General features: G+C 44.8%; 1 protein-coding gene across 4 annotated transcripts in view; it reads left to right on the plus strand.

The window, feature by feature from the left end:
- Nucleotides 1-26,837, plus strand: part of LOC115179981 (ATP-binding cassette sub-family C member 9) — a 63,348-nt gene that overhangs the window by 26,725 nt on the left and 9,786 nt on the right. For 3 of the 4 annotated variants that reach the window (XM_029741805.1, XM_029741802.1, XM_029741804.1), the window contains 21 exons: nt 55-127; nt 1,718-1,823; nt 3,215-3,250; nt 4,294-4,332; nt 6,402-6,503; nt 7,347-7,431; nt 7,647-7,727; nt 10,110-10,247; nt 10,494-10,619; nt 10,906-11,008; nt 11,098-11,543; nt 13,820-13,983; nt 14,770-14,839; nt 15,467-15,624; nt 15,760-15,852; nt 16,624-16,726; nt 16,976-17,086; nt 17,786-17,906; nt 20,487-20,617; nt 22,981-23,059; nt 25,630-25,738. In XM_029741805.1, coding sequence (XP_029597665.1) covers nt 55-127; nt 1,718-1,823; nt 3,215-3,250; nt 4,294-4,332; nt 6,402-6,503; nt 7,347-7,431; nt 7,647-7,727; nt 10,110-10,247; nt 10,494-10,619; nt 10,906-11,008; nt 11,098-11,543; nt 13,820-13,983; nt 14,770-14,839; nt 15,467-15,624; nt 15,760-15,852; nt 16,624-16,726; nt 16,976-17,086; nt 17,786-17,906; nt 20,487-20,617; nt 22,981-23,059; nt 25,630-25,738 — 2,474 coding nt within the window. The remainder of the gene's footprint in view (nt 1-54; nt 128-1,717; nt 1,824-3,214; nt 3,251-4,293; nt 4,333-6,401; nt 6,504-7,346; nt 7,432-7,646; nt 7,728-10,109; nt 10,248-10,493; nt 10,620-10,905; nt 11,009-11,097; nt 11,544-13,819; nt 13,984-14,769; nt 14,840-15,466; nt 15,625-15,759; nt 15,853-16,623; nt 16,727-16,975; nt 17,087-17,785; nt 17,907-20,486; nt 20,618-22,980; nt 23,060-25,629; nt 25,739-26,837) is intronic. The other variant, XM_029741806.1, reaches the window with a different exon arrangement.

The raw sequence follows: 26,837 nt of genomic DNA on the forward strand, positions 1-26,837 counted from the left end.
GTCCATGTCTAATGCTTTTCTGTCAGCCTGCTAATCCCACTGTTTCCTGTTCAGGTGAACAGTGGATTCTTCACATGGGGAAGCAACTTGTCAACGTTGTCCGACATCAACATCTGCATTCCAACAGGTAACCCGATCCTGCTGGGAACACTATGGCAACACCAGGCTGCGTCCTGTTTAGGAGGTCGTCGACAGCCAGTGTAGAATATCTAACACCAGCTGTGTGTGTGTTTGTGCGTGTGTGTGTGACAGTGTAGTAAATCTAACACCAGCTGTGTGTGTGTTTGTGCGTGTGTGTGACAGTGTAGTATATCTCCCTGCTATGACCTCATGGCCAGTGGCCCGTCAGATATGACAGCTAGTCTGCTAAGACAAACAGGATAGGCTGGTCCTGGTAGACCACTATTTGCTGCAGCTGAGGGAGTAGAAGCGTTATGTAGGATATGTGGAACAGAGGAGGCTGGTGGGGGGAGCTATAGGAGGACAGGGACATTGTATTGGCTGGAATGTAATAAATGGAACAGTATCAAACACGTCAAACATATGGAAACCACATGATTGATACCATTCCATTGATTCCATTCTATCCATTATAATGAGCCCATCCTCCTATAACTCCTCCCACCAGCCTCCACTGATGTGGAAACGTGACTGCTCTAAATTGAGTGTGTAAAGATATCCCAATATCCTATCCTACTTTTAAGCTTTACCCAGGGCTGTAACAGACATTATCAATGTCAGATTGATCAATCTGTTGTCTCTAATGCTTTATATAGTCTTCTTACCTTTATATAGTGTCTTCTTACCTTTATATAGTGTCTTCTTACCTTTATATACTGTCTTCTTACCTTTATATAGTGTCTTCTTACCTTTATATAGTGTCTTCTTACCTTTATATACTGTCTTCTTACCTTTTATATAATGTCTTCTTACCTTTATATACTGTCTTCTTACCTTTTATATAGTGTCTTCTTACGTTTTATATAGTGTCTTCTTACCTTTATATAGTGTCTTCTTACCTTTATATAGTGTCTTCTTACCTTTATATACTGTCTTCTTACCTTTATATACTGTCTTCTTACCTTTATATAGTGTCTTCTTACCTTTATATAGTGTCTTCTTACCTTTATATAGTGTCTTCTTACCTTTATATAGAGTCTTCTTACCCTTTATATAGTGTCTTCTTACCTTTATATACTGTCTTCTTACCTTTATATAGTGTCTTCTTACCTTTATATAGTGTCTTCTTACCTTTATATAGTGTCTTCTTACCCTTTATATAGTGTCTTCTTACCTTTATATAGTGTCTTCTTACCTTTATATAGTGTCTTCTTACCTTTATATAGAGTCTTCTTACCCTTTATATAGTGTCTTCTTACCTTTATATAGTGTCTTCTTACCTTTTATATACTGTCTTCTTACCTTTATATAGTGTCTTCTTACCTTTATAGAGTGTCTTCTTACCTTTTATATAGTCTCTTCTTACGTTTTATATAGTGTCTTCTTACCTTTTATATAGTGTCTTCTTACCTTTATATAGTGTCTTCTTACCTTTATATAGTGTCTTCTTACCTTTATATAGTGTCTTCTTACCTTTATATAGTGTCTTCTTACCTTTATATAGTGTCTTCTTACCTTTATAGAGTGTCTTCTTACCTTTATATACTGTCTTCTTACCTTTTATATACTGTCTTCTTGTCCTGTGTCTGATCTCCAGGTCAGCTGACCATGATCGTTGGCCAGGTGGGTTGTGGGAAGTCGTCCCTGTTGCTGGCCATGCTGGGAGAGATGCAGACCCTCAGTGGAAAGGTCTACTGGAGCAAGTGAGTGGTACCAACCAGCATAAGCTACATGTTAGAAGGTCTATAATAGGGTGTACATCTCTGGGGTCCTCATATTTATTAGGTACTGAACATGCTGAGGTCCACTCAAATACCAAGATGGACACACATTTAATTTCCTCTTTATCCGTCTCAATCTCGTTTTGGGATCGTTGTGTCTTTCTGGAGTTGACTATCTGTCAGACTCGTCCATTAAGTCCATTTGAAATGGCTGTTTCACTGTGCTTCTCCACCAATGCTAATCAAAGCCTTCATCTGTGGAATAAGAAGCCATTCCACCCTCCATCTTGTTGGTCCTGTATATTGTTCTTCCTGTGTCCTGGTTGTGTCTGTCTCTGTGGCTGTGGTTGTTATGGAAGGAGAGCTGGCTGCTCCTCTGTCTCTCTGTACATCGCTCACTGTCTGCTTGCTGGTGTCAGCTTTGCCTGAACTTTGACTGTCTAACATCATCTATCTATCTACTCATCTCTGTAACACAACCTCACAGTCACCATCACTTTTAAAACTGGACTTTTCCATTTTCAACTCTCTGTCTTCACATATCTCTGTTATTCATATTTTCACAACAAAACAGAAAATCTATGTCCATCTCCTAGGGCCAAATCTTAATTTGAGATCTGCACTCATATTAATGTACGTTAATGTCAAATTAAGATTGGGTCGTCTGTGATGTTGTGGAGATGGATCTCTGATTAGCATTCATAGTATTAGCATTTAGATTGAAACCTGAGAGGAAGAACAGACACATGCTAATTGCTAACGAACTGGGCGTTGTGGTATTTTCTTGCCAACAACATATTGGCTGGGAGTTAGCGTGATTACTTGTCCAGGAAGTGTTCAATTGTATAATTGAATTAGATTTGATTGGGTTAAGTCTTTGTTTGGTTTATTGGATGAATAATACACTTCTGACTGGAAGGTTTTCATTTTGAGCTAGATTGAATGAAAACAGTGGTATTCGTTTGTTGTAGGTTTAGTAACTGTTGATTTCATTGTTCTCCATTAAGTCACAGCCTGTTAATAAGCTGTAATATACCCTATCAATCTATTAAACACTTCTCTCCCTTCATACACTGCTATGAAACATGGTCCATATAGTTCTTTAAAGTTCTCTGTGATACTGATGGTGTACCACAGTTACCATTAGAACCACTATGTCTCCTCAGTCTGTTTAGAACCATAACGGCTGCTCTTCTTCGCAGTAATCCAAAAATGAAATTGACCTGCCAAATAAAGTCCACTCTTATGTGAGCGAACGAAGGTGCCAGTCAGTACCATAGCAGAACAGGTAGTCATCACGGGCCGTAGACACTAACCTCAGCCTTGTCTGTGTTCTGTCTTCTTCTGTCGTGGTTGTTTTCTATCTAAATCAGACTGCCTGTGAGTGAGATGCTGCACGAGGCCAACAGGTATTTTCTCCCCCTGGGGTTCACTCTTCCCATCTCACCCCTGTACACTACATTCTACATTTACAAGTCAGTTGGCTATTAGTTGACCATATCAATCATTTAGGTCTCAACACTTAAGTCATTTGGCTATTAGTTGACTAGTTGAATCATTTAGGTCTCAACACTTAAGTCATTTGGCTATTAGTTGACTAGTTGAATCATTTAGGTCTCAACACTTAAGTCAGTTGGCTATTAGTTGAATAGTTGAATCATTTTGGTCTCAACACTTAAGTCATTTGGCTATTAGTTGACCATATGAATCATTTAGGTCTCAACACTTAAGTCAGTTGGCTATTAGTTGAATAGTTGAATCATTTTGGTCTCAACACTTATTAAGTCATTTGGCTATTAGTTGAATAGTTGAATCATTTAGGTCTCAACACTTAAGTCAGTTGGCTATTAGTTGAATAGTTGAATCATTTAGGTCTCAACACTTAAGTCGTTTGGCTATTAGTTGACTTGTTGAATCATTTAGGCGGGCTAGTTTTGAATAAACACCAAATATGTGAAAGGACTAGTGGCCCCAAGGACTGGGTTGAGAATGGTTGATTTAGCAGACGCTGTTATCCCCACTGAATCCCACCCTCATGTAGACCTACATCATTCTAGGAGAAGCCATAACACTATTAGAGCAGACAGTGCCCTGGGCCTGAGACAATGACAGTATCATGACAGTATCATGACAGTATCATGACAGTATGCCTGCACTGTTGAAGGAGGTCATTCTGTAGATAACGCTGGATTACATTGACTCTTGGCTCTCTGTCAAAATTTCTTCGCCCCGATACACAGTTTTAGGGCTGCCCTACAAAGCAGGGCTTTACTGTAAGGACACTTCTGCTAGGTTTACATTTGAACACACATATGCAACTCTGTACACACACACACACACACACACACACACACGTGTGCAGTTCAGCTCTTCATGTGTAAAGGAAGGTGAAGTCGAGGTGGTTGTGTCTATCTGGCTGTACGGACTCTAACACATTGAACGTGACTTGCAGTTGTTTTGAGACGGACGGGTCTTTTGAAGAAACCAGGAGGTACCCCTTTTTAAACTTCCTCTGAAGGGACCCTGCCGTCACCCCCTTCCTCCATTCCCCTGCCATCATTCCCTATATCCCTCCCTCAATCCCTCCATTCCCCTGCCATCATTCCCTATATCCCTCCCTCAATCCCTCCATTCCCCTGCCATCATTCCCTATATCCCTCCCTCAATCCCTCCATTCCCCTGCCATCATTCCCTATATCCCTCCCTCAATCCCTCCATTCCCCTGCCATCATTCCCTATATCCCTCCCTCAATCCCTCCATTCCCTGCCATCATTCCCTATATCCCTCCCTCAATCCCTCCATTCCCCTGCCATCATTCCCTATATTCCTCCCTCAATCCCTCCATTCCCCTGCCATCATTCCCTATATCCCTCCCTCAATCCTTCCATTCCCCTGCCATCATTCCCTATATTCCTTCCTCAATCCCTCTCTTCCCCTGCCATCATTCCCTATATCCCTCCCTCAATCCCTCCATTCCCTGCCATCATTCCCTATATTCCTCCCTCAATCCCTCCATTCCCCTGCCATCATTCCCTATATCCCTCCCTCAATCCCTCCATTCCCCTGCTATCATTCCCTATATCCCTCTATCAATCCCTCCATTCCCCTGCCATCATTCCCTATATTCCTCCCTCAATCCCTCCATTCCCCTGCCATCATTCCCTTTATCCCTCCCTCAATCCCTCCATTCCCCTGCCATCATTCCCTATATCCCTCCATCAATCCCTCCATTCCCCTGCCATCATTCCCTTTATCCCTCCCTCAATCCCTCCATTCCCCTGCCATCATTCCCTATATCCCTCCCTCAATCCCTCCATTCCCCTGCCATCATTCCCTATATCCCTCCCTCAATCCCTCCATTCCCATGCCATCATTCCCTATATCCCTCCATCAATCCCTCCATTCCCCTGCCATCATTCCCTTTATCCCTCCCTCAATCCCTCCATTCCCCTGCCATCATTCCCTTTATCCCTCCCTCAATCCCTCCATTCCCCTGCCATCATTCCCTATATCCCTCCCTCAATCCCTCCATTCCCTGCCATCATTCCCTATATTCCTCCCTCAATCCCTCCATTCCCCTGCCATCATTCCCTATATTCCTCCCTCAATCCCTCCATTCCCCTGCCATCATTCCCTTTATCCCTCCCTCAATCCCTCCATTCCCCTGCCATCATTCCCTATATCCCTCCCTCAATCCCTCCATTCCCCTGCCATCATTCCCTATATCCCTCCCTCAATCCCTCCATTCCCTGCCATCATTCCCTATATCCCTCCCTCAATCCCTCCATTCCCCTGCCATCATTCCCTATATCCCTCCCTCAATCCCTCCATTCCCCTGCCATCATTCCCTTTATCCCTCCCTCAATCCCTCCATTCCCCTGCCATCATTCCCTATATCCCTCCCTCAATCCCTCCATTCGTCAGTCATGGTGATCATTGAGTTGTTACTAGCTGGTCGTGGAGTGAGTCGTGGAGTGTTTGTGTGCTTCCATGCTGGGAGTCTGGGTCTGAAGTAACTGACTGAAAAGGCAGTTATAGGGATAGAGATATATTTTGACACTGTGGATTCGCCTCCACAGTATGTTTTCAACAGGAGACAATAGGAATACTGTACACAAAGAGACCAACATCCTGGTCAGTGTGCATGACCCATAGCTAACGTCTTCATTCTCTCTTTCTCTTATATCGTGCAATTACTCAGCCATTAATAACCAGCTAAGGCTAACATATGGAGGTGGGAGCACTGGTACACAATGGTACACAAAGCACTGTGCCTTCAGACACATAATGCTCTTATCCTCAAGCATATCCTTTGGGTCTTTGGGTAGTTCTGCTGCACATCCAACAAGATCAACAAACTGGACTCCCAGCACATTGTTGTTATTTTGGTTCAACTCTTCCAGCTCATCATTAACCTGTGTTAGAAACCTAAACCCACTTCCCCCACTCACCGCTTGATGTGCCTCAGTGTTGACGTCCCAAAGATTACCCGCTCCCCTACCTCCATGTTTGTAGTTTCAGCTCTCTGTCTTCTGCCTCCATTTCCCATAATGCCTCAGTAAGAACAGGTACTCTGTGGGCTACGCTACCCAGAAGTCTTGGCTGCTGAATGCCACCGTGGAGGATAACATCACGTTTGGCAGTCCCTTCAACAAACAGAGGTAAAACACCACTCTACTCTAACCTACTTTACTCTTACCCTACTCTACTCTACCTTACTCTACTCTACCCTACTCTACTCTACCCTACTCTACTCTACTGTACCCTACTTAACCCTACTTTAACCTACTCTACTCAACCCTACTCTAACCTACTCTACTGCACTGTACGCTGCTCTACTGTACTCTACTCTAACCTACTCTACTCTACTCTATTCTACTCTACTCAACCATACTTTACCCTACCCTACCCTACTCTACTCTACTCTACTCTACTCTACTCTACTCTACTCTACTCTACTCTACTCTACTCTATTCTACTCTACTCTACTCTACTCCACCCTACTTAACTCTACTTTAACCTACTCTACCCTACTCTACTCTACCATACCATACCCTACTCCACTCAACCCTACTTAACCCTACTTTAACCTACTCCACCCTACTCTACTGTTCTCTACTCGAACCTACTCTACTATACTCTATTCTACTCCACCCTACTCTACCCTACTCTACTCTACTGTACTCTTCTTCACTGTATTCTCTACTGCTCCTCAACACCCTTCATCAATGTAATTAAGACTAGACCAATGTTTGTGTTTGGTTAATTCACTTGGTCATGCATCAGCTGAGATGTACTTTTAATGACACTAATTAGATGGTCCATCAGATTGCTATCACTCTTGATGCTTCTTGAGGCTGATGCTGGCTTATATCTCTTCTCTGATGAGGACTGTTTGGCTGTGCTGTTGAATCCCTTAGTATCCAAGGCAGCCATGTTTCTAACTGTGTCTTGATAGAGGGTGTTGTCTGTCTGTCAGTCTGATGCCCTGCTGTGTGTCTCAGATACAAGACTGTGATTGACGCCTGCTCCCTGCAGCCTGATGTAGACCTCCTGCCCTTCGGAGACCAGACGGAGATCGGAGAGAGGGTACTGAAACACTGGCTAAATTATTACACTATTATAATCACCTCATTATTACTGTTGTTTTTTATCACTGTCTATTCTTATCTTTTTGGGCACAAGCCCCATCTCTTACCTCAGACACATTGACATATTTTACCAAGAACTAGCAGTGAACAGTGATTTGTGTCAGATTCCTTGTGTACCTGGCTACTCTTCTTAACGGTGTGTTTTTCTCCCAGGGCATCAACCTGAGTGGAGGCCAGAGACAGAGGATATGTGTGGCTCGGGCTCTCTACCAGAACACCAACATAGTCTTCCTGGTGAGTCAATGAATGATAAAGTGCTTTATCTATTGACTTCAATAGAAGATCAATTTCCTATTGAGTTCACTGGAAGAGGCTAGAAGCTCTCCCTCAAAGATGCCTTCTCAGAATAGTCAGACAGAGCCAGGGTTCTCTTTGTGTTCTAGGGTGTTCTCTAGGTGTTCTAGGGTGTTCTCTAGGTGTTCTAGGGTGTTATCTATGTGTTCTAGGGTGTTCTCTAGGTGATCTAGGGTGTTCTCTAGGTGTTCTAGAGTGTTCTAGAGTGTTCTCTAGGTGTTCTAGGGTGTTCGCTCTGTGTTCTAGACTGTTATCTAGGTGTTCTAGGGTGTTCTCTAGGTGTTCTAGGGTGTTATCTATGTGTTCTAGGGTGTTCTCTAGGTGATCTAGGGTGTTCTCTAGGTGTTCTAGGGTATTCTAGAGTGTTCTCTAGGTGTTCTAGGGTGTTCGCTCTGTGTTCTAGACTGTTATCTAGGTGTTCTAGGGTGTTCGCTCTGTGTTCTAGACTGTTATCTAGGTGTTCTAGGATGTTCTCTAGGTGTTCTAGGGTGTTCTCTAGGTGTTCTAGGGTGTTCTAGAGTGTTCTAGGGTGTTCTAGGGTGTTCGCTCTGTGTTCTAGACTGTTATCTAGGTGTTCTAGGGTGTTCTCTAGGTATTCCACAGTGTTTTCTGTGTTCTATGGTGTTCTCTGGGTTTTCTAGGGTGTTTTAGGGTGTTTTCTCTAGGTGTTTTAGGGTGTTCTCTAGGTATTCTAGGGTGTTCTAGGGTGTTCTCTAGGTGGTATAGGGTGTTCTCTATGTGTTTTAGGGTGTTCGCTCTGTGTTCTAGACTGTGTTATCTAGGTGTTCTAGGGTGTTCTCTAGGTATTCCACAGTGTTTTCTGTGTTCTATGGTGTTCTCTGGGTTTTCTAGGGTGTTTTAGGGTGTTTTCTCTAGGTGTTTTAGGGTGTTCTCTAGGTATTCTAGGGTGTTCTCTAGGTGTTATAGGGTGTTCTAGGGTGTTCTCTATGTGTTTTAGGGTATTCTCTAGATGTTCTAGGGTGTTCTCTAGGTGTTCTAGGATGTTCTCTATATGTTTTAGGGTGTTCTCTAGGTGTTCTAGGGTGTTCTCTTGGTGTTCTAGGGTGTTCTCTAGGTGTTTAGGGTGTTCTCTAGGTGTTCTAGGGTGTTCTCTAGGTGTTCTAGGATGTTCTCATGGTGTTTTAGGGTGTTCTCTATGTGTTCTAGGGTATTCTCTAGGTGTTCTAGGGTGTTCTCTAGGTGTTCTAGGGTGTTCTCTAGGTGTTCCAGGGCGAGCCAATTAGAGCCAAAGACAGGGACACCCTTTTCTATTCCCTAAACAGTACACTGCTTTTGGGACAGTGTGTGCATAAGGATTGAACTATATCGGGAATAGGGTGTGATTTCAGAGGCAGCCAGGGAGATCCAGGGAGGGCCAGCCAGCCTCCCTCTGTATGGGAGCGGGAGGAGCAGCAGGTGGGATGGATCTCTGTCTGCAGGCCTCTCTTGTAACCATACCATACTGCTGACAAGAGTTGTCATGCCGTTTACAGGAATCCCTCTGCTCTGCCATCTGGCCTGGCTAGCCATACACACACACACACACACACACACACACACACACACACACACACACACACACACACACACACACACACACACACACACACACACACACACACACACACACACACACACACGTAATCACACACACTTTCCCGTCTCTCGCTGCTACAGACAACTCTATGTCCATCTACATCCCATTTCTTCCTACTCCTGTGTGATGTCATCATGTGTTTGTGTTCCCACATCATTTCCTGTGGCAGCTGTTAATTAGATGTCTAACCCCGCCCCTGATACAGCATCTCTGTCATGGGATAGGAACAGGCACGTTTCTCCATACGTAGCTCAGCTCACACTGACAAATGTGCCAAATAAGGAAATACCACTCTAAAGTGCTGTATTAATACACAGTGGGACGGCAGAGTGAACACCCAGCTAGAAGCAACATCTATTAGCTAAGGACGTCTTTATGACGTCTTGCCTCCTAATGAGGTGTCTATCATGCTGTGTCTGATGATCTCAGACCCTCTGCCCTCAGGACTGTTTACGTGTCTCAGTGCTGTACAGTATAAAGACTAGTTCATCCTAGGGTATTGGTGTTTATTCAGGTTCCGGGGTCCTCTGGGAGCTAGGTTTGATTGACTGTATGTTCTGAAGTCATCTGAGACCTGTGAATTAAACGTGCTGTAACTTAATATGAATAAAGGATGATCTGTTAAAAAAACATAATTTAATCCACGTCTTTCACTCCGATACGCTCTGATCTAATTGGATCGTCCATGTTGTCTCTGACCCCTGATCTCTGACCTTTACCCTCAGGATGACCCGTTCTCAGCGCTGGACATCCACCTGAGTGACCACCTGATGCAGGAGGGCATCCTGAAGTTCCTACAGGATGATAAACGCACTGTGGTCCTGGTCACACACAAACTGCAGTACCTCATCCATGCTGACTGGGTGAGCATCCCAACAGTCTTCTGTGGATTCCTCTCTCAATGTACTCTACTATTTGCACCGGGTCTGTATTCATAAAGCATCTTAGAGTAGGAATGCTGCTGATATAGGATCAGTTTTTCCTTTTAGATCATAATAAAGAGTATTACACGGACGGGGCAGGGGGACCTGATCCTAGATCAGCATTCCTACCCTGAGACGGTTTCTTTATAAGGGTCCTGATTTTACACTGTTCTCTCTGTGTCCCAGATCATAGCCATGAAGGATGGCTCAGTGCTGAGGGAAGGCACTCTGAAGGACATTCAGACTCATGATGTAGAGCTGTATGAACACTGGAAGACCCTGATGAATAGACAGGACCAGGAACTAGAGAAGGTCATATTCACTTCTTTCTCTCCTACTGACAGACTGTCTGTAACAGAGGAGGCTGGTGGGTGGAGTTATAGGAGGACGTGTAGGAGCTCATTGTAAAGACTGGAATGGAATAAATGGAATGGAGCCAACACATGGAAACAACGTGCTTGACCATTCCATTTATTCCAGCCATTACAATGAGCCTGTCCTCCTGTAACTCCTCCCACCAGCCTCCTCTGGTCTGTAATGTGTAGTGTAGCTAATTTACCTGCCAACCAACCAAACAACAGTTGTATCTGTACTGCAGGACACTGAGATTGATAACTGTCAGACTGCTCTGGAGAGGAAGACCCTGAGAAGAGCTTTCTACTCCAGAGAGGCCAAGAACCAGGTCGACGATGACGAAGAAGGTGAAATGCATTGCCAACACTGTCTCTCATACAAGTTAAGTTCTATTACGACATGTGACAATAATCCCTCATTCTCTCGTCCCTGACAGAGGAGGAAGAGGAGGAGGAAGATGACGACAACATGTCGACGACCACCAGTCGGCGCTCTAAGATCCCGTGGAGGGTGTGCTGGCAGTACCTGTCCTCTGGTGGCTTCCTCATGGTCTTCCTCATGGTCTTCTCCAAGCTGCTGAAACACTCCGTCATGGTCGCCATCGACTACTGGCTGGCTGAATGGACTGCTAAAGGCAATGTCCCAGTCAATGGGACTGCTTATGGCGATGTCCCAGTCAATGGGACTGCTTATGGCGATGTCCCAGTCAATGGGACTGCTTATGGCGATGGCCCAGTCAATGGGACTGCTTATGGCGATGGCCCAGTCAATGGGACTGCTTATGGCGATGCTAATGGATATGCCCCAGACTTTGGAAATGTTACAAGAGACTTTGTCAATGCCTCTGCAGCAGCTGTCTTCTCCAATTGGACAAACTCAGCGGTGAGATATGAACACCTTTCACTACCAGTACTCAGTGTTAGTGGCAGTGAGTAAGGCCTGTTGAAATCCTGTTGTCTGACAGAATGTGTCTTTGTGGTGTATTATGTGGTTACTAGGCTGGTCAGCCTGACTCCTACTATGTGTTTTTGTGGTGTATTATGTGGTTACTAGGCTGGTCAGCCTGACTCCTACTATGTGTCTTTGTGGTGTATAATGTGGTTACTAGGCTGGTCTGCCTGACTCCTACTATGTGTCTTTGTGGTGTATTATGTGGTTACTAGGCTGGTCTGCCAGACTCCTACTATGTGTCTTTGTGGTGTATTATGTGGTTACTAGGCTGGTCTGCCTGACTCCTACTATGTGTCTTTGTGGTGTATTATGTAGTTACTAGGCTGGTCAGCCTGACTCCTACTATGTGTCTTTGTGGTGTATAATGTGGTTACTAGGCTGGTCAGCCTGACTCCTACTATGTGTCTTTGTGGTGTATTATGTGGTTACTAGGCTGGTCAGCCTGACTCCTACTATGTGTCTTTGTGGTGTATTATATGATTACTACACTGGTCTGCCTGACTCCTACTATGTGTCTTTGTGGTGTATTATGTGGTTACTAGGCTGGTCAGCCTGACTCCCACTATGTGTCTTTGTGGTGTATTATGTGGTTACTAGGCTGGTCAGCCTGACTCCCACTATGTGTCTTTGTGGTGTATTATGTGGTTACTAGGCTGGTCAGCCTGACTCCTACTATGTGTCTTTGTGGTGTATTATGTGGTTACTAGGCTGGTCAGCCTGACTCCTACTATGTGTCTTTGTGGTGTATTATGTGGTTACTAGGCTGGTCAGCCTGACTCCTACTATGTGTCTTTGTGGTGTATTATGTGATTACTAGGCTGGTCAACCTGACTCCTACTATTTTACATTTACATTTATGTCATTTAGCAGACGCTCTTATCCAGAGCGACTTACAAATTGGTGCATTCACCTTATGATATCCAGTGGAACAACCACTTTACAATAGTGCATCTAAATCTTTTAAGGGGGGGGGGGGGGTTAGAAGGATTACTTTATCCTATCTCAGGTATTCCTGTGTCTTTGTGGTGTATTATGTGGTTACTAGGCTGGTCAGCCTGACTCCTACTATGTGTCTTTGTGGTGTATTATGTGGTTACTAGGCTGGTCAGCCTGACTCCTACTATGTGTCTTTGTGGTGTATTATGTGGTTACTAGGCTGGTCAGCCTGACTCCCACTATGTGTCTTTGTGGTGTATTATGTGGTTACTAGGCTGGTCAGCCTGACTCCCACTATGTGTCTTTGTGGTGTATTATGTGGTTACTAGGCTGGTCAGCCTGACTCCTACTATGTGTCTTTGTGGTGTATTATGTGGTTACTAGGCTGGTCAGCCTGACTCCTACTATGTGTCTTTGTGGTGTATTATGTGGTTACTAGGCTGGTCAGCCTGACTCCTACTATGTGTCTTTGTGGTGTATTATGTGGTTACTAGGCTGGTCAGCCTGACTCCCACTATGTGTCTTTGTGGTGTATTATGTGGTTACTAGGCTGGTCAGCCTGACTCCCACTATGTGTCTTTGTGGTGTATTATGTGGTTACTAGGCTGGTCAGCCTGACTCCTACTATGTGTCTTTGTGGTGTATTATGTGGTTACTAGGCTGGTCAGCCTGACTCCTACTATGTGTCTTTGTGGTGTATTATGTGGTTACTAGGCTGGTCAGCCTGACTCCTACTATGTGTCTTTGTGGTGTATTATGTGATTACTAGGCTGGTCAGCCTGACTCCTACTATGTGTCTTTCTGGTGTATTATGTGATTACTAGGCTGGTCAACCTGACTCCTACTATTTTACATTTACATTTAAGTCATTTAGCAGACGCTCTTATCCAGAGCGACTTACAAATTGGTGCATTCACCTTATGATATCCAGTGGAACAACCACTTTACAATAGTGCATCTAAATCTTTTAAGGGGGGGGGGGGGTTAGAAGGATTACTTTATCCTATCTCAGGTATTCCTGTGTCTTTGTGGTGTATTATGTGGTTACTAGGCTGGTCAGCCTGACTCCTACTATGTGTCTTTGTGGTGTATTATGTGGTTACTAGGCTGGTCAGCCTGACTCCTACTATGTGTCTTTGTGGTGTATTATGTGGTTACTAGGCTGGTCAGCCTGACTCCTACTATGTGTCTTTGTGGTGTATTATGTGGTTACTAGGCTGGTCTGCCTGACTCCTACTATGTGTCTTTGTGGTGTATTATGTGGTTACTAGGCTGGTCTGCCTGACTCCTACTATGTGCCAGTGTTTATCATCCTGTGTGGAGCGGGGATAGCCCTGTGTCTGATCACCTCTCTGACCGTGGAGTTCCTGGGTCTGTCTGCTGCTACCAACCTGCACCACAACCTGCTCAACAAGATCATCCACGCACCTATCAGGTACCCACGACACACCCCACCCATCAGGTACCCATGACACACCTCACCCATCAGGTACCCACGACAAACCTCACCCATCAGGTACCCATGACACACCTCACCTATCAGGTACCCACGACACACCTCACCCATCAGGTACCCATGACACACCTCACCCATCAGGTACCCACGACACACCTCACCTATCAGGTACCCACAACACACCTCACCTATCAGGTACTCACGACACACCTCACCCATCAGGTACCCACGACACACCTCACCTATCAGGTACCCACGACACACCTCACCTATCAGGTACCTACGACACACCTCACCTATCAGGTACCCACGACACACCTCACCTATCAGGTACCCACGACACACCTCACCTATCAGGTACCCACGACACACCTCACCTATCAGGTACCCACGACACACCTCACCTATCAGGTACCCACGACACACCTCACCTATCAGGTACCCACGACACACCTCACCTATCAGGTACCTACGACACACCTCACCTATCAGGTACCCACGACACACCTCACCTATCAGTTACCCACGACACACCTCACCTATCAGGTACCCACGACACACCTCACCTATCAGGTACCCACGACACACCTCATCCACAGATTCTTATACTCTTTATGACATCATCCGTGTTTAAATAGAAGGGAACTGAATATAGTTGAACCAGAAAGAATGTGTTGAATAATTTATTAATTATAAACATTTTCACATTTTATATATTTTTCAGACTAATATTTGAAATAATGTATATTTTGAATCTCTTTTCAGATTCTTTGACGTGACCCCCTTGGGTCAGATCCTGAACCGTTTCTCAGCTGACACCAACATCATAGATCAGGTGATTCTGAAAATGATGTTCACCCTCAGTAGACTGATCTGTTGACTTATTTCAGTCAGGAGTATTAGGGTAAAGTACCCGAGCGGTTAAGAGCGTTGGGACAGTAACCAAATGGTCGCTGGTTCAAATCCACAGCCGACTAGGTGAAAAATCTGTCGATGTGCCCGTGATCGAGGCACTAAAACCTAATTTCTCCTGTTAGTCGCTCTGGATAAGAATGACTGCAAAATGCCAAACATTTAAATGTTAAATGAGTACTGTGGGAATCCTCTACTCAGGAAGCTGTCATCTGTCTGATGAAGGATCTGTCTTTGGCCATGGTGTGATTGGACAGACTCCAGTGCTGCTCTCCAGCTGGGCTTGCCCTGAGTGGCCTTAAGATTACAGCTCACACAAATATTAAGAGTTTGTCAGTCATTTGCAGGCGTCAGAATTAGTCTACTGTTGAGATGAGTCCACCTCCCACGTCATTATATTACGTCCCTCAGGTGACCTCAGATGGTTAAAGAGGACGACATTGAGGTCCAGAGCGTAGGTCAGAAATGTAGCACTGACATGATACTATCTCCTCCCTCTCTCTCTTTCTCTTCCTCTCTCTCTCTCTCTCTCTATCTGCCCATTCTCCAGCACATCCCTCCTACCCTGGAGTCTTTGACCCGCTCCACTCTGCTCTGCCTGTCAGCCATCGGGGTCATAGCGTTCGTCACCCCAAGCTTCCTCATCGCTCTGATTCCTCTGGCTGTGTCCTTCTACTTTATACAGAAGTACTTCCGGGTCGCCTCAAAGTGAGTTCACTGGGCAGACCTGGTCCATTTCAGCTCAATGTAGTTTCCTTTACACTATCAGAAAAAGTATATATTCCACGTGCTTTTCGTCTCTGTTTCCACATTGTCCAGACTTTTCTTCATTTTCTCTCTCAGGGACCTTCAGGACTTAGATGACTCCACCCAGCTTCCTCTGCTCTGCCACTTCTCTGAGACTGCAGAGGGACTCACCACCATCCGAGCATTCAGGTCAGTGTACCATACACACACACACACACACACACACACACACACACACACACACACACACACACACGTGTGACAGAGTGGAAATTTCGCCCAGAGCATCGTTACACAACATACTCAAGAAGCACTTATAGGTTTTAGGAAGGCAGTAACTCTGTACTTAGCCATCCGAAACTCGAAACAAAGTGGTGGATTTGTTGACACTGAAGGTTAGTTCCTTTGCTTATATGTAATATTGGTGTGAATTAAACAACTTGAATCCCATCTAGAACTCTTCCAACCCATCCAGAACCATTCATTCATGGAGGAAGGAGGATATCACAAACCCAAATCTTTCTCTTGATCCAGAATTACATGAATCCCACTCTAAACAGTTCACAAACGTTCCTCCTTTTCCCCAGAATCGTGGTAATGCAACATTAAACAGCTCTCACGGTTACTACCCCTCAGACAGCCTCTTCCTCCCTGAAGACTTCCTCATCTTGGCAGCACCGTGGCTTCTCTCTCTTTCTCTCGTGGTCCAATGTTAGATGTCACTTAGCTGTGTAGCAGCCATGGTCCAACTCACATCATCAGGTACGATGGTCCAGTCCTGAAACAATCCCACTTCAGTGTTTGTCTAACGGAGGTGTTTCTATGAACCATAACCAGGACTGGGACCTGCAGACGTGCGGGCTAACACAGTCTAGACGCCGGGTTCAAACCTGGTCACATTTTCAGATGGGAAAGAGTCTGGTAGGTATAAGCTATATTTATTTTCCATTTGTTCTTCAGACATGAATCTCGATTCAAGCAGAAGATGCTGGAGCTGACAGATACCAACAACACAGCCTACCTGTTCCTCTCTGCTGCCAACCGCTGGTTGGAGGTCAGAACGGTGAGAGAATATTCATGTCCACGATTCAACCATGACATTATTAATACCACATGGGACTATTGTAATACTAATGGTATCCTACTGAATATTCAACACAATACTCCCTGGTTTCTTATCACACTGAGCTGCAGAATTAGAAGAAATTACTTTTTGAGATTAGAGTTAAATGCTGTGTTGAATTCACAACTTCAAATTCTCTCTCTCTCTCTCTCCCTCTAACTATCTTATCTGTCTCTCTTTCTCTCCCAGGACTACCTGGGTGCTGTCATTGTGCTAACAGCAGCAGTAGCCTCAATATGGAGCTCTGGCAAGAACCTTCCCTCTAGCATGGTGGGGTTAGGCCTGACCTACGCCCTTACAGTGAGTCAACGTCTCCCCAATGTCACCTAAACATGAACATACCCACAGCACAGAAACAACGTACAGGATCAACTTCCTCAGATGACAATCTTTTTAATAACAGGCCCTTATTCACCTGGATCTGAGTGTAGTTGTATTGCCCATTCAGACGTTTACAAGATGTCAAGGCAGCAAGTATTTAGACAACGTATTCAGTAGACCATTTATGGAACTGTACAGAGAAGGACTGCATCAGTCACATTAATGAGAGGAGTATTGTTGCCAGTCCTTCGTAGAGAAGGGATATTTTTAATAGATGGATTGTATTCCTCTCCCACTGCCAGAAGATGTGAAACAATAGAAGCTGTATTGTCCTCAGCATTCATCTTTGTTTTTACTGTAACAAAAAGCCACAGTATTTTTTTCTGTAGGCTTATCACTCCTCAGAGAGCATAGCCCATCCACGACTCTTCTCCAGAATACTCTCTTCTGACTCATCAGCCTTTTATGTATTCTTCTCAACCATTAAATACCTTTGGTTAACCTCATATTGTCCAAGGCAATGAGTAAAAAGACTCCCACTCAGACATATTACAATAATAATAATAACAATTATTATAATTAATAGTATTATTAATAGTAGTATTATGTCTATACCTATTTATGACACTTCATAGAACATGTAAGAAATATATATTGTGTTTACCTCTCGTTACCCAGGTGACCAACTACCTGAACTGGGTGGTGAGGAACCTGGCTGACTTAGAGGTCCAGATGGCTGCTGTCAAGAAGGTCAACAGCTTCCTGAGTACAGAGTCTGAGAACTACGAAGGCTCCCTGGGTAAACTAAACACACTCCCACACCAAATGCTGCTTCCCAATACCCTGGAGTCTCTTGTGACAGAAGCTGGACAGTGCCCACGCAAGATTTGGTTTAAAATAGTCAGCAGTAAATAGAACAGGGTAATGGAATCCTGCTGAAACACACAGTTCCAAATATGATCATCATCTCTGCTCATGCTATTTGAAAAGTTCCTCACAAAATGAAATCCATAGATGTTCAACTAAGCACTCTCCCATGACAGACTGTAGCTGGCCAGTGTGCTGCACAATTTGGTTCTGTGTTCCGAGATCAAATCAAATCAAATACAATTGTATTTGTCACATGCGCCGAATACAACAGGTGTAGACTTTACAGTGAAATGTTTACTTACAAGCCCTTAACCAACAATGCAGTTAAGAAAAATACCTACAAAAATAAGAAATAAAAGTAAAAAATAATTAAAGAGCAGCAGTAAAATAGCAGTAGCGAGGCTATATACAGATTAAGTATATAGTAAAGGGGCAGCAGGTAGCCTGGTGGTTAGAGCGTTGGGCCAGTAACCGAAAGGTTGCAAGATCGAATCCCTGAGCTGATGAGGTACAATTCTGTTGTTCTCCCCCTGAACAAGGCAGTTAACCCACTGTTCCTAGGCCGTCATTATAAATAAGAATTTGTTCTTAACTGACTTGCCTAGTTAAATAAAAATACATTTAAAAAAGTAAGCACTGATTGAAGCTTCCATTTATCAAGTGTCTTCTCCAACATGTAACAGCGAGGATGGCTCAACATAGTCTACACATCTATAAGGACTATATTTAAAAATCCATGGCAATAGAACAGTCAACTGCACATGGCAACAATCTGACAGTATGGTAATGTCTTCAGATTTGCAGTATGGGGCAGAACGACTTGACACATACAGTGTTTCTCCTCCCGAATTCCAACATAATTTCTCTAGTGTGTCTCTGTGGAGTTTACAATAGTCCCGTTACGGGTCTCCTTCCAAAGCAGCATGGAAGTTTAAGTGATGTGCTGTTGCCATGGCGATGTTAAAAAAGAAGAGAAGGGGTCATGTCTCTTGGGGGAGGAAGATAAGAGGGCTAGAACTAAGGGAGGAGGAGGGGGGAGAGAGTTGATGAGGAACAACTAGGAGGTGAGATTGAAGAGGGAGGAGAGGAGAAGGAGGAGAAGGGGGGAGAGAGTTCTTGTGGAACAACGAGGAGGTGGGATTAAAGAGAGGGAGGAGAGGAGGAGGAGAGGGAGGAGAGCTTCTAGAGGAGGAAGAGATGGATGAGAGGGAGGAGAGAGTCCCCCATCTCTAGAGCCGTGGCCCTGCTAGAGTCCTGTGGTTAAAGAACCCCTGCCAGAGTGGGCTGTCCTCCTACACTGTGACGTAATGGAAAGTTTGGCCCTGATAGCAATACAACGATAATGAGTGGAGCTTGTCCAAGCAACGAGCTGTCATCTTGCCCTGTTTTATCATCCTTCCCTTTGATTCATTTAGTCCTTTTGTTTCCTCTGCGTCCGTTCGAAGCCCTTAAGTCATGAGGAGAAAACCACCAACCCTTATTTTAAGGACTGCATGCATGGTTTTAGCAGTAAAACACAGACTACTTTTGAAGTAACCAAATGCTGCAGTCTAAACACACCAGAGCCTGGTCACAGTAGGAAGAGTGGTCCTGAGTAGCACTTAGGGCACCACCTTTGACAAAGAAACCTCTGTTTACTGCATCGTCAGTTGTGTGACTGTCCCCAAATTCACTACTGTATGACTGTCCTGGATGTCCTACTGTATGACCGTCCTGGATGTCCTACTGTATGACTGTCCTGGATGTCCTACTGTATGACTGTCCTGGATGTCCTACTGTATGACTGTCCTGGATGTCCTACTGTATGACCGTCCTGGATGTCCTACTGTATGACTGTCCTGGATGTCCTACTGTATGACTGTATGACTGTCCTGGATGTCCTACTGTATGACTGTCCTGGATGTCCTACTGTATGACTGTCCTGGATGTACTACTGTGTGACTGTCCTGGATGTCCTACTGTATGACTGTCCTGGAAGTCCTACTGTATGACTGTCCTGGATGTCCTACTGTATGACTGTCCTGGATGTACTACTGTATGACTGTCCTGGATGTCCTACTGTATGACTGTCCTGGATGTCCTACTGTATGACTGTCCTGGGTGTCCTACTGTATGACTGTCCTGGAAGTCCTACTGTATGACTGTCCTGGATGTCCTACTGTATGACTGTCCTGGATGTCCTACTGTATGACTGTCCTGGATGTCCTACTGTATGACTGTCCTGGATGTCCTACTGTATGACTGTCCTGGATGTACTACTGTATGACTGTCCTGGATGTCCTACTGTATGACTGTCCTGGATGTCCTACTGTATGACTGTCCTGGATGTCCTACTGTATGACTGTGCTGGATGTCCTACTGTATGACTGTAGGCTATAACTAGGGCCCAGAGTTTTTCTGTTCGTGCCAAGGAAAAACTGCTAGCCCTAGTTATTGTGTGTGATCACAGTATATAATTACACATCACATTCATGTTTTGTTAATGGTGGACTATATGTGTTCTTTCCAGATACCTCCCAGGTCCCCGAGGACTGGCCCCAGCATGGAGAGATAAAGATCCAGGATCTGTGTGTCCGTTACGACCCCCTTCTGAAGCCTGTCCTCAAACACGTTAATGTCTACATCAACCCTGGACAGAAGGTAAGTAACAGCCCTGTGTCTTAATGCAACTGTGAGATGGTACATTGTTGCTGTAGCTTCAATAAAGATCACATTTAGGGAGCTAAGCAACCCTGGACAGAAGTCACACCTGCTCACAGAGCCCTCCCTTAACGCAACTGTGACTTCACACGTTGTTCCTGACTATATCGCTGAATAAAGATCACATTTGAACGCAATGAAAGCAGTGAAAAGCAAGTGGCCGTTTACTTTCTGTTTGAATCACAGCCCTGTGCCTAAACTCAACTGTGAGTTGACACATAGTGAAGAAACGTACTAGTTGGTCGCGGCGACTCCGTATGGCATGCGTCTTCCAGCTTTCAGCACACACATGTCCGTTCTCTCAGGGCAGTGTTACTGTATCTCAGCAGACTCCTGCTATCTGACCTGACTGATGAGGCTGCTTCACTTCTGCTGTGGGGAGCCTGAATGCAGATACACAGGTAGAGAGAGATACCCAGTCCAGAGCAGAGAATCAGAGATACAGAGCTACTAGAACTCCTTCTCAGACCGTGTTCTTCAGTCCTGGTCCTAGAGAGACACGGGTTGTGCAGGCTTTTGATCCAGCCCAGTACCAACACACCACAGGAGGTTGGTGGCACCTTAATTGAGTAGAACGGGCTGTTGGTAATGGCTGGAGCGGAACAGGTAGAATGGTATCAAATACATCAAACACATGGTTTGATGCCATTCCATTGACTCCATTCCAGACATTATTATGAGCCGTCCTCCCCTCAGCAGCCTCCACTGCAACACACATTATTCAACTGATTGAGTAGTTGAATCAGGTGTGTTAGTTGATGCTGGGCTGGAACAATAGCCAGGACTGAAGTAGGTGTTCTAGTATCTCTCTTTGACTCCGTGCTCTGTAAGCAGGGCTGGATATTAGGTATCTCTCTATCTGTGTATCTGTGAGTGCTCTGTAAGCAAGGCTGGATTTTAGGTATCTCTCTATCTGTGTATCTGTGAGTGCTCTGTAAGCAGGGCTGGATATTAGGTATCTCTCTATCTGTGTATCTGTGAGTGCTCTGTAAGCAGGGCTGGATATTAGGTATCTCTCTATCTGTGTATCTGTGAGTGCTCTGTAAGCAGGGCTGGATATTAGGTATCTCTCTATATATGTATCTGTGAGTGTTTTATAAGCAAGGCTGGATATTAGGTATCTCTCTATCTGTGTATCTGTGAGTGTTTTATAAGCAAGGCTGGATATTAGGTATCTCTCTATCTGTGTATCTGTGAGTGTTTTATAAGCAGGGCTGGATATTAGGTATCTCTCTATATATGTATCTGTGAGTGTTTTATAAGCAGGGCTGGTTAATATGTATCTCTCTATCTGTGTATCTGTGAGTGTTTTATAAGCAAGGCTGGATATTAGGTATCTCTCTATCTGTGTATCTGTGAGTGTTTTATAAGCGGGGCTGGATATTAGGTATCTCTCTATCTGTGTATCTGTGAGTGTTTTATAAGCAGGGCTGGATATTAGGTATCTCTCTATCTGTGTATCTGTGAGTGTTTTATAAGCAGGGCTGGATATTAGGTATCTCTCTATCTGTGTATCTGTGAGTGTTTTATAAGCATGGCTGGTTAATATGTGTCTCTATATCTGTGTATCAGTAACTGTGTCTTATAACCATTCCAGGGCTGGATATTATGTCTGGAAGAGCATGATGAGTTTAGTGTCTCCTGCTGAGCCTCAATTTCTACAACCACCCTGTATTCCCCTTTTAATCTGACTCAGTTTAGATATCACATTAATCCTCATATACTCAAACATCTTAAATCTGGGGATATAAACCCTTAGTGGAGAGGCCTGGCTGTGTGTGTGTGGTGTCTTTGACCCAATGAGAGAAAACGTGAGTGTGGAACTGTGTAATTCGGTCCAGATCTAAGAATAGTAATGTACTGTGGTTGAGTGTGAGGCTGACCGCGTGTTTATGGGTAGCTCCATCTTATACAGTAAGTACACTGTAAAAAATACAGTCCTGTTGTTTTTAAGAACATTTACTGGCAGCCAGTTACGTGTTAGTTACTGAAAAAAAGGGACACTATGTTACTGTAAACTTTACAGTAATGTACTGTTAAACTAAAGTTTCTGTAGGACTCTGAGTTTTACCTTGTGAGGAAAAACTCCTAGTCCTGTTCATGAGAGTAGAGGGCCAAGCTGACAGATTGTGTCTCCCACTGGCTTGTAATGCACAGGAAAAAAAAAAAATGTATGAAATTGTATGAAATGTATGCATTCACTACTGTAAGTCGCTCTGGAAAAGAGCGTCTGCTAAATGACTAAATGTAAAATGTAATGTAATAACTAATCAATCCCCTCTTTCTCCCTCTCCTCTCTCTAGGTGGGCATCTGTGGACGCACAGGAAGTGGAAAGTCCTCCCTCTCTCTGGCCTTCTTCAATATGGTCGATGTGTTTGAAGGTTAGTCTGTCTCTCCTGTGATTCAGGTGTAGAAGGCCTCTGAAGCTGTGGACAGGAGCCTTGATGCTCAGGCCTGGCACTCGTTACACAGCTCCCTCAAAGTGACTGTCTGGTTTTATATTACAGTAGATTGAAAGAAGTGGTTGTACAAAACCCTCTCACAGTCCTCCTCACAGTCCTCCTCACAGTCCTCCTCACAGTCCTCCTCACAGTCCTCCTCACAGTCCTCCTCACAGTCCTCCTCATAATCCTCCTCACAGTCCTCCTCACAGTCCTCCTCATAGTCCTCCTCACAGTCCTCCTCACATTCCTCCTCATAGTCCTCCTCACAGTCCTCCTCACAGTCCTCCTCACAGTCCTCCTCATAGTCCTCCTCACAGTCCTCCTCACAGTCCTCCTCATAGTCCTCCTCACAGTCCTCCTCACAGTCCTCCTCATAGTCCTCCTCATAGTCCTCCTCATAGTCCTCCTCACAGTCCTCCTCACAGTCCTCCTCACAGTCCTCCTCACAGTCCTCCTCATAGTCCTCCTCACAGTCCTCCCCATAGTCCTCCTCACAGTCCTCCTCACAGTCCTCCTCACAGTCCTCCTCATAGTCCTCCTCATAGTCCTCCTCATAGTCCACCTCACAGTCCTCCTCACAGTCCTCCTCATAGTCCTCCTCATAGTCCTCCTCACAGTCCTCCTCACAGTCCTCCCCATAGTCCTCCTCACAGTCCTCCTCACAGTCCTCCTCACAGTCCTCCTCACAGTCCTCCCCATAGTCCTCCTCACAGGCCCTCCGACTCTTTTTCAGTAGGGAAGTGCTAGTGGACATAACATGACTATGGTGACTGCAACCAAACGCTGACACCAAAGGTCAAACTATTTCCTTGACCTTCCTGTCCCAAAGTGCCCTTTCAAAAGTCAGAGGGAGGCTGATGTTATAATATGGTAGTTAGTTTGAGTGGAGCTGTGTTTATTCTCATCTGATAAAGGGAAATAGGTCCTCTGCTGAAATCCATAGCCTCCTTTTAGTTTCCTGTGTTTACACAGTACGGCCCTGTGGTCACTGTCATCCTGACATCCTATGATGATGTCATATTTAGTTGTCCTTTGTACACAACTTTCTGCAGGGGGCCTGTTATTGTTAGTATGCATATCTCCAGCCTCTGGCCAAATGCCATAAATAGAATAATCAAAACATAATGTTCTGGATTCATTTTCCTACGTTGAACATCAGTTTGTCAGAATCCATTGATAAACAATCATAGGATAATATTCAGGTTTTACTCTGCCTGAATAATCTTTGTATTTACACCGCTCCTAGTCAGCCAAGTCAGACAAACCAATCTTTCACCAAACCCAACAATACATGCTCTCTTTCCACACGAGCACTGCTGCCGCAGACAAATGTATTATACTTAACAATGAATGAAGACACATTTGTTCCCAGTGTCCCCTTATAAAGGCAGAGGGAGCGAGCTTGAACACTACGATGTTGACTGTAGTCGTACTAATAGACTCACCAGTGGACATTCTTGGGAAGATAATGTCCCCAGAAATAGACTAAATAAATAGAGTAGAAACATGAAATATGTTCAGTGAGTAATGATAATAAATGTGATGTTCAGTTTACTTGTGTATTCTCCTACAATATACAGAACAGAATGGCATCAACAACCAGACCATATATGCTTTGATGCTCTCTCTCTCTTTCTGTATCTCTCGCTCTCTCTCTGTCTGTCCGTATCGCTCTCTTTCGCTCGCTCTTTATCTCTCTCTGTCTGTATCCCTCTCTCTTTCTCTGTCTGTATCTCTCTCTCTTTCTCTGTCTGTATCTCTCTGTCTCTCTGTATCTCTCTCTGTCTCTTTGTCTGTATCCCTGTCTCTCTGTATCTCTCTCTGTCTCTTTGTCTGTATCTCTGTCTCTCTGTCTGTATCTCTCTCTCTGTCTGTATCTCTCTCTCTCTCTGTCTGTATCTCTCTCTCTCTCTCTGTCTGTATCTCTCTCTCTCTCTCTGTATCTCTCTCTCTCTCTCTGTCTGTATCTCTCTCTCTCTGTCTGTATCTCTCTCTGTCTGTATCTCTCTCTCTCTGTCTGTATCTCTCTCTCTTTCTCTCTCTCTGTCTGTATCTCTCTCTCTTTCTCTCTCTCTGTCTGTATCTCTCTCTGTCTGTCTGTATCGCTCTCTCTCTCTGTCTGTATCTCTCTCTCTCTCTGTCTGTATCTCTCTGTCTGTATCTCTCTCTCTGTCTGTATCTCTCTCTCTCTGTCTATCTCTCTCTCTCTGTCTGTATCTCTGTCTGTCTGTATCTCTCTCTCTCTCTCTCTCTCTCTGTCTTTCTGTATCTCTCTCTCTCTCTGTCTATCTCTCTCTCTCTCTCTCTCTCTGTCTGTCTGTATCTCTCTCTCTCTCTGTCTGTCTGTATCTCTGTCTGTCTGTCTGTCTGTCTGTCTGTCTGTCTGTCTGTCTGTCTGTCTGTCTGTCTGTCTGTCTGTCTGTCTGTCTGTCTGTCTGTCTGTCTGTCTGTCTGTCTGTCTGTCTGTCTGTCTGTCTGTCTGTCTCTCTCTCTGCATCTCCTCTCAGGGCAGATCATCATTGATGGAATAGACATCTGTAAGTTGCCCCTTCAGACCCTGAGGTCTCGTCTGTCCATCATCCTCCAGGACCCGGTGCTGTTCAGCGGATCCATCCGGTACGTTGGCTACGTGTAGAACCTTAGAATGTTAGAACCCTTACCAGGACACTGTACGTGCAGTGAAGAACCAGGTGTGTGTGTGTCTGTGTGAGAGCCAGCCAGTGTGTGTGTGAGCCAGTGTGTACTTGCAGTGAAGAACCAGGTGTGTGTGTGTCTGTGTGAGAGCCAGCCAGTGTGTGTGTGAGCCAGTGTGTACTTGCAGTGAAGAACCAGGTGTGTGTGTGTCTGTGTGAGAGCCAGCCAGTGTGTGTGTGAGCCAGTGTGTACTTGCAGTGAAGAACCAGGTGTGTGTGTGTCTGTGTGAGAGCCAGCCAGTGTGTGTGTGTGAGCCAGTGTGTACTTGCAGTGAAGAACCAGGTGTGTGTGTGTCTGTGTGAGAGCCAGCCAGTGTGTGTGTGAGCCAGTGTGTACATGCAGTGAAGAACCAGGTGTGTGTGTGTCTGTGTGAGAGCCAGCCAGTGTGTGTGTGAGCCAGTGTGTACTTGCAGTGAAGAACCAGGTGTGTGTGTGTCTGTGTGAGAGCCAGCCAGTGTGTGTGAGCCAGTGTGTACATGCAGTGAAGAACCAGGTGTGTGTGTGTCTGTGTGAGAGCCAGCCAGTGTGTACGTGCAGTGAAGAACCAGCTGTGTGTGTGTCTGTGTGAGAGCCAGCCAGTGTGTGTGTGAGCCAGTGTGTACGTGCAGAACGTTAGAACCAAGATACTGGGTCAGCACCACGTGCTCTGGCTGTTGACAATCACAGACATGCAACAAGAACTCGCCCAGAAGCTGACATAAGAGACACATTATTGCGAGCACACACACACACTCACACACACACACACACACACACACACACACACACACACACACACACACACACACACACACACACACACACAGGCAGTGAAGGATCCAGTGTAACACAAGCAGACAAGGCCAATAAACAGTAACTTCCTCATGTCTCTCAGTGGAGAAATAGATCAGTAGATTATAATCAGTGTATAATCAATGTATAATCAATGTATAATCAATGTATAATCAATGCCACCTTTGTTTACACACAGCGACTGCCATGAGGACTACAGTGTTGTGGGTTAGAAGTTGAACAGATAACC

Source organism: Salmo trutta, chromosome 40 (genome assembly GCF_901001165.1).
Source record: "Salmo trutta chromosome 40, fSalTru1.1, whole genome shotgun sequence".
Classification (NCBI taxonomy): Eukaryota; Metazoa; Chordata; class Actinopteri; order Salmoniformes; family Salmonidae; genus Salmo; species Salmo trutta.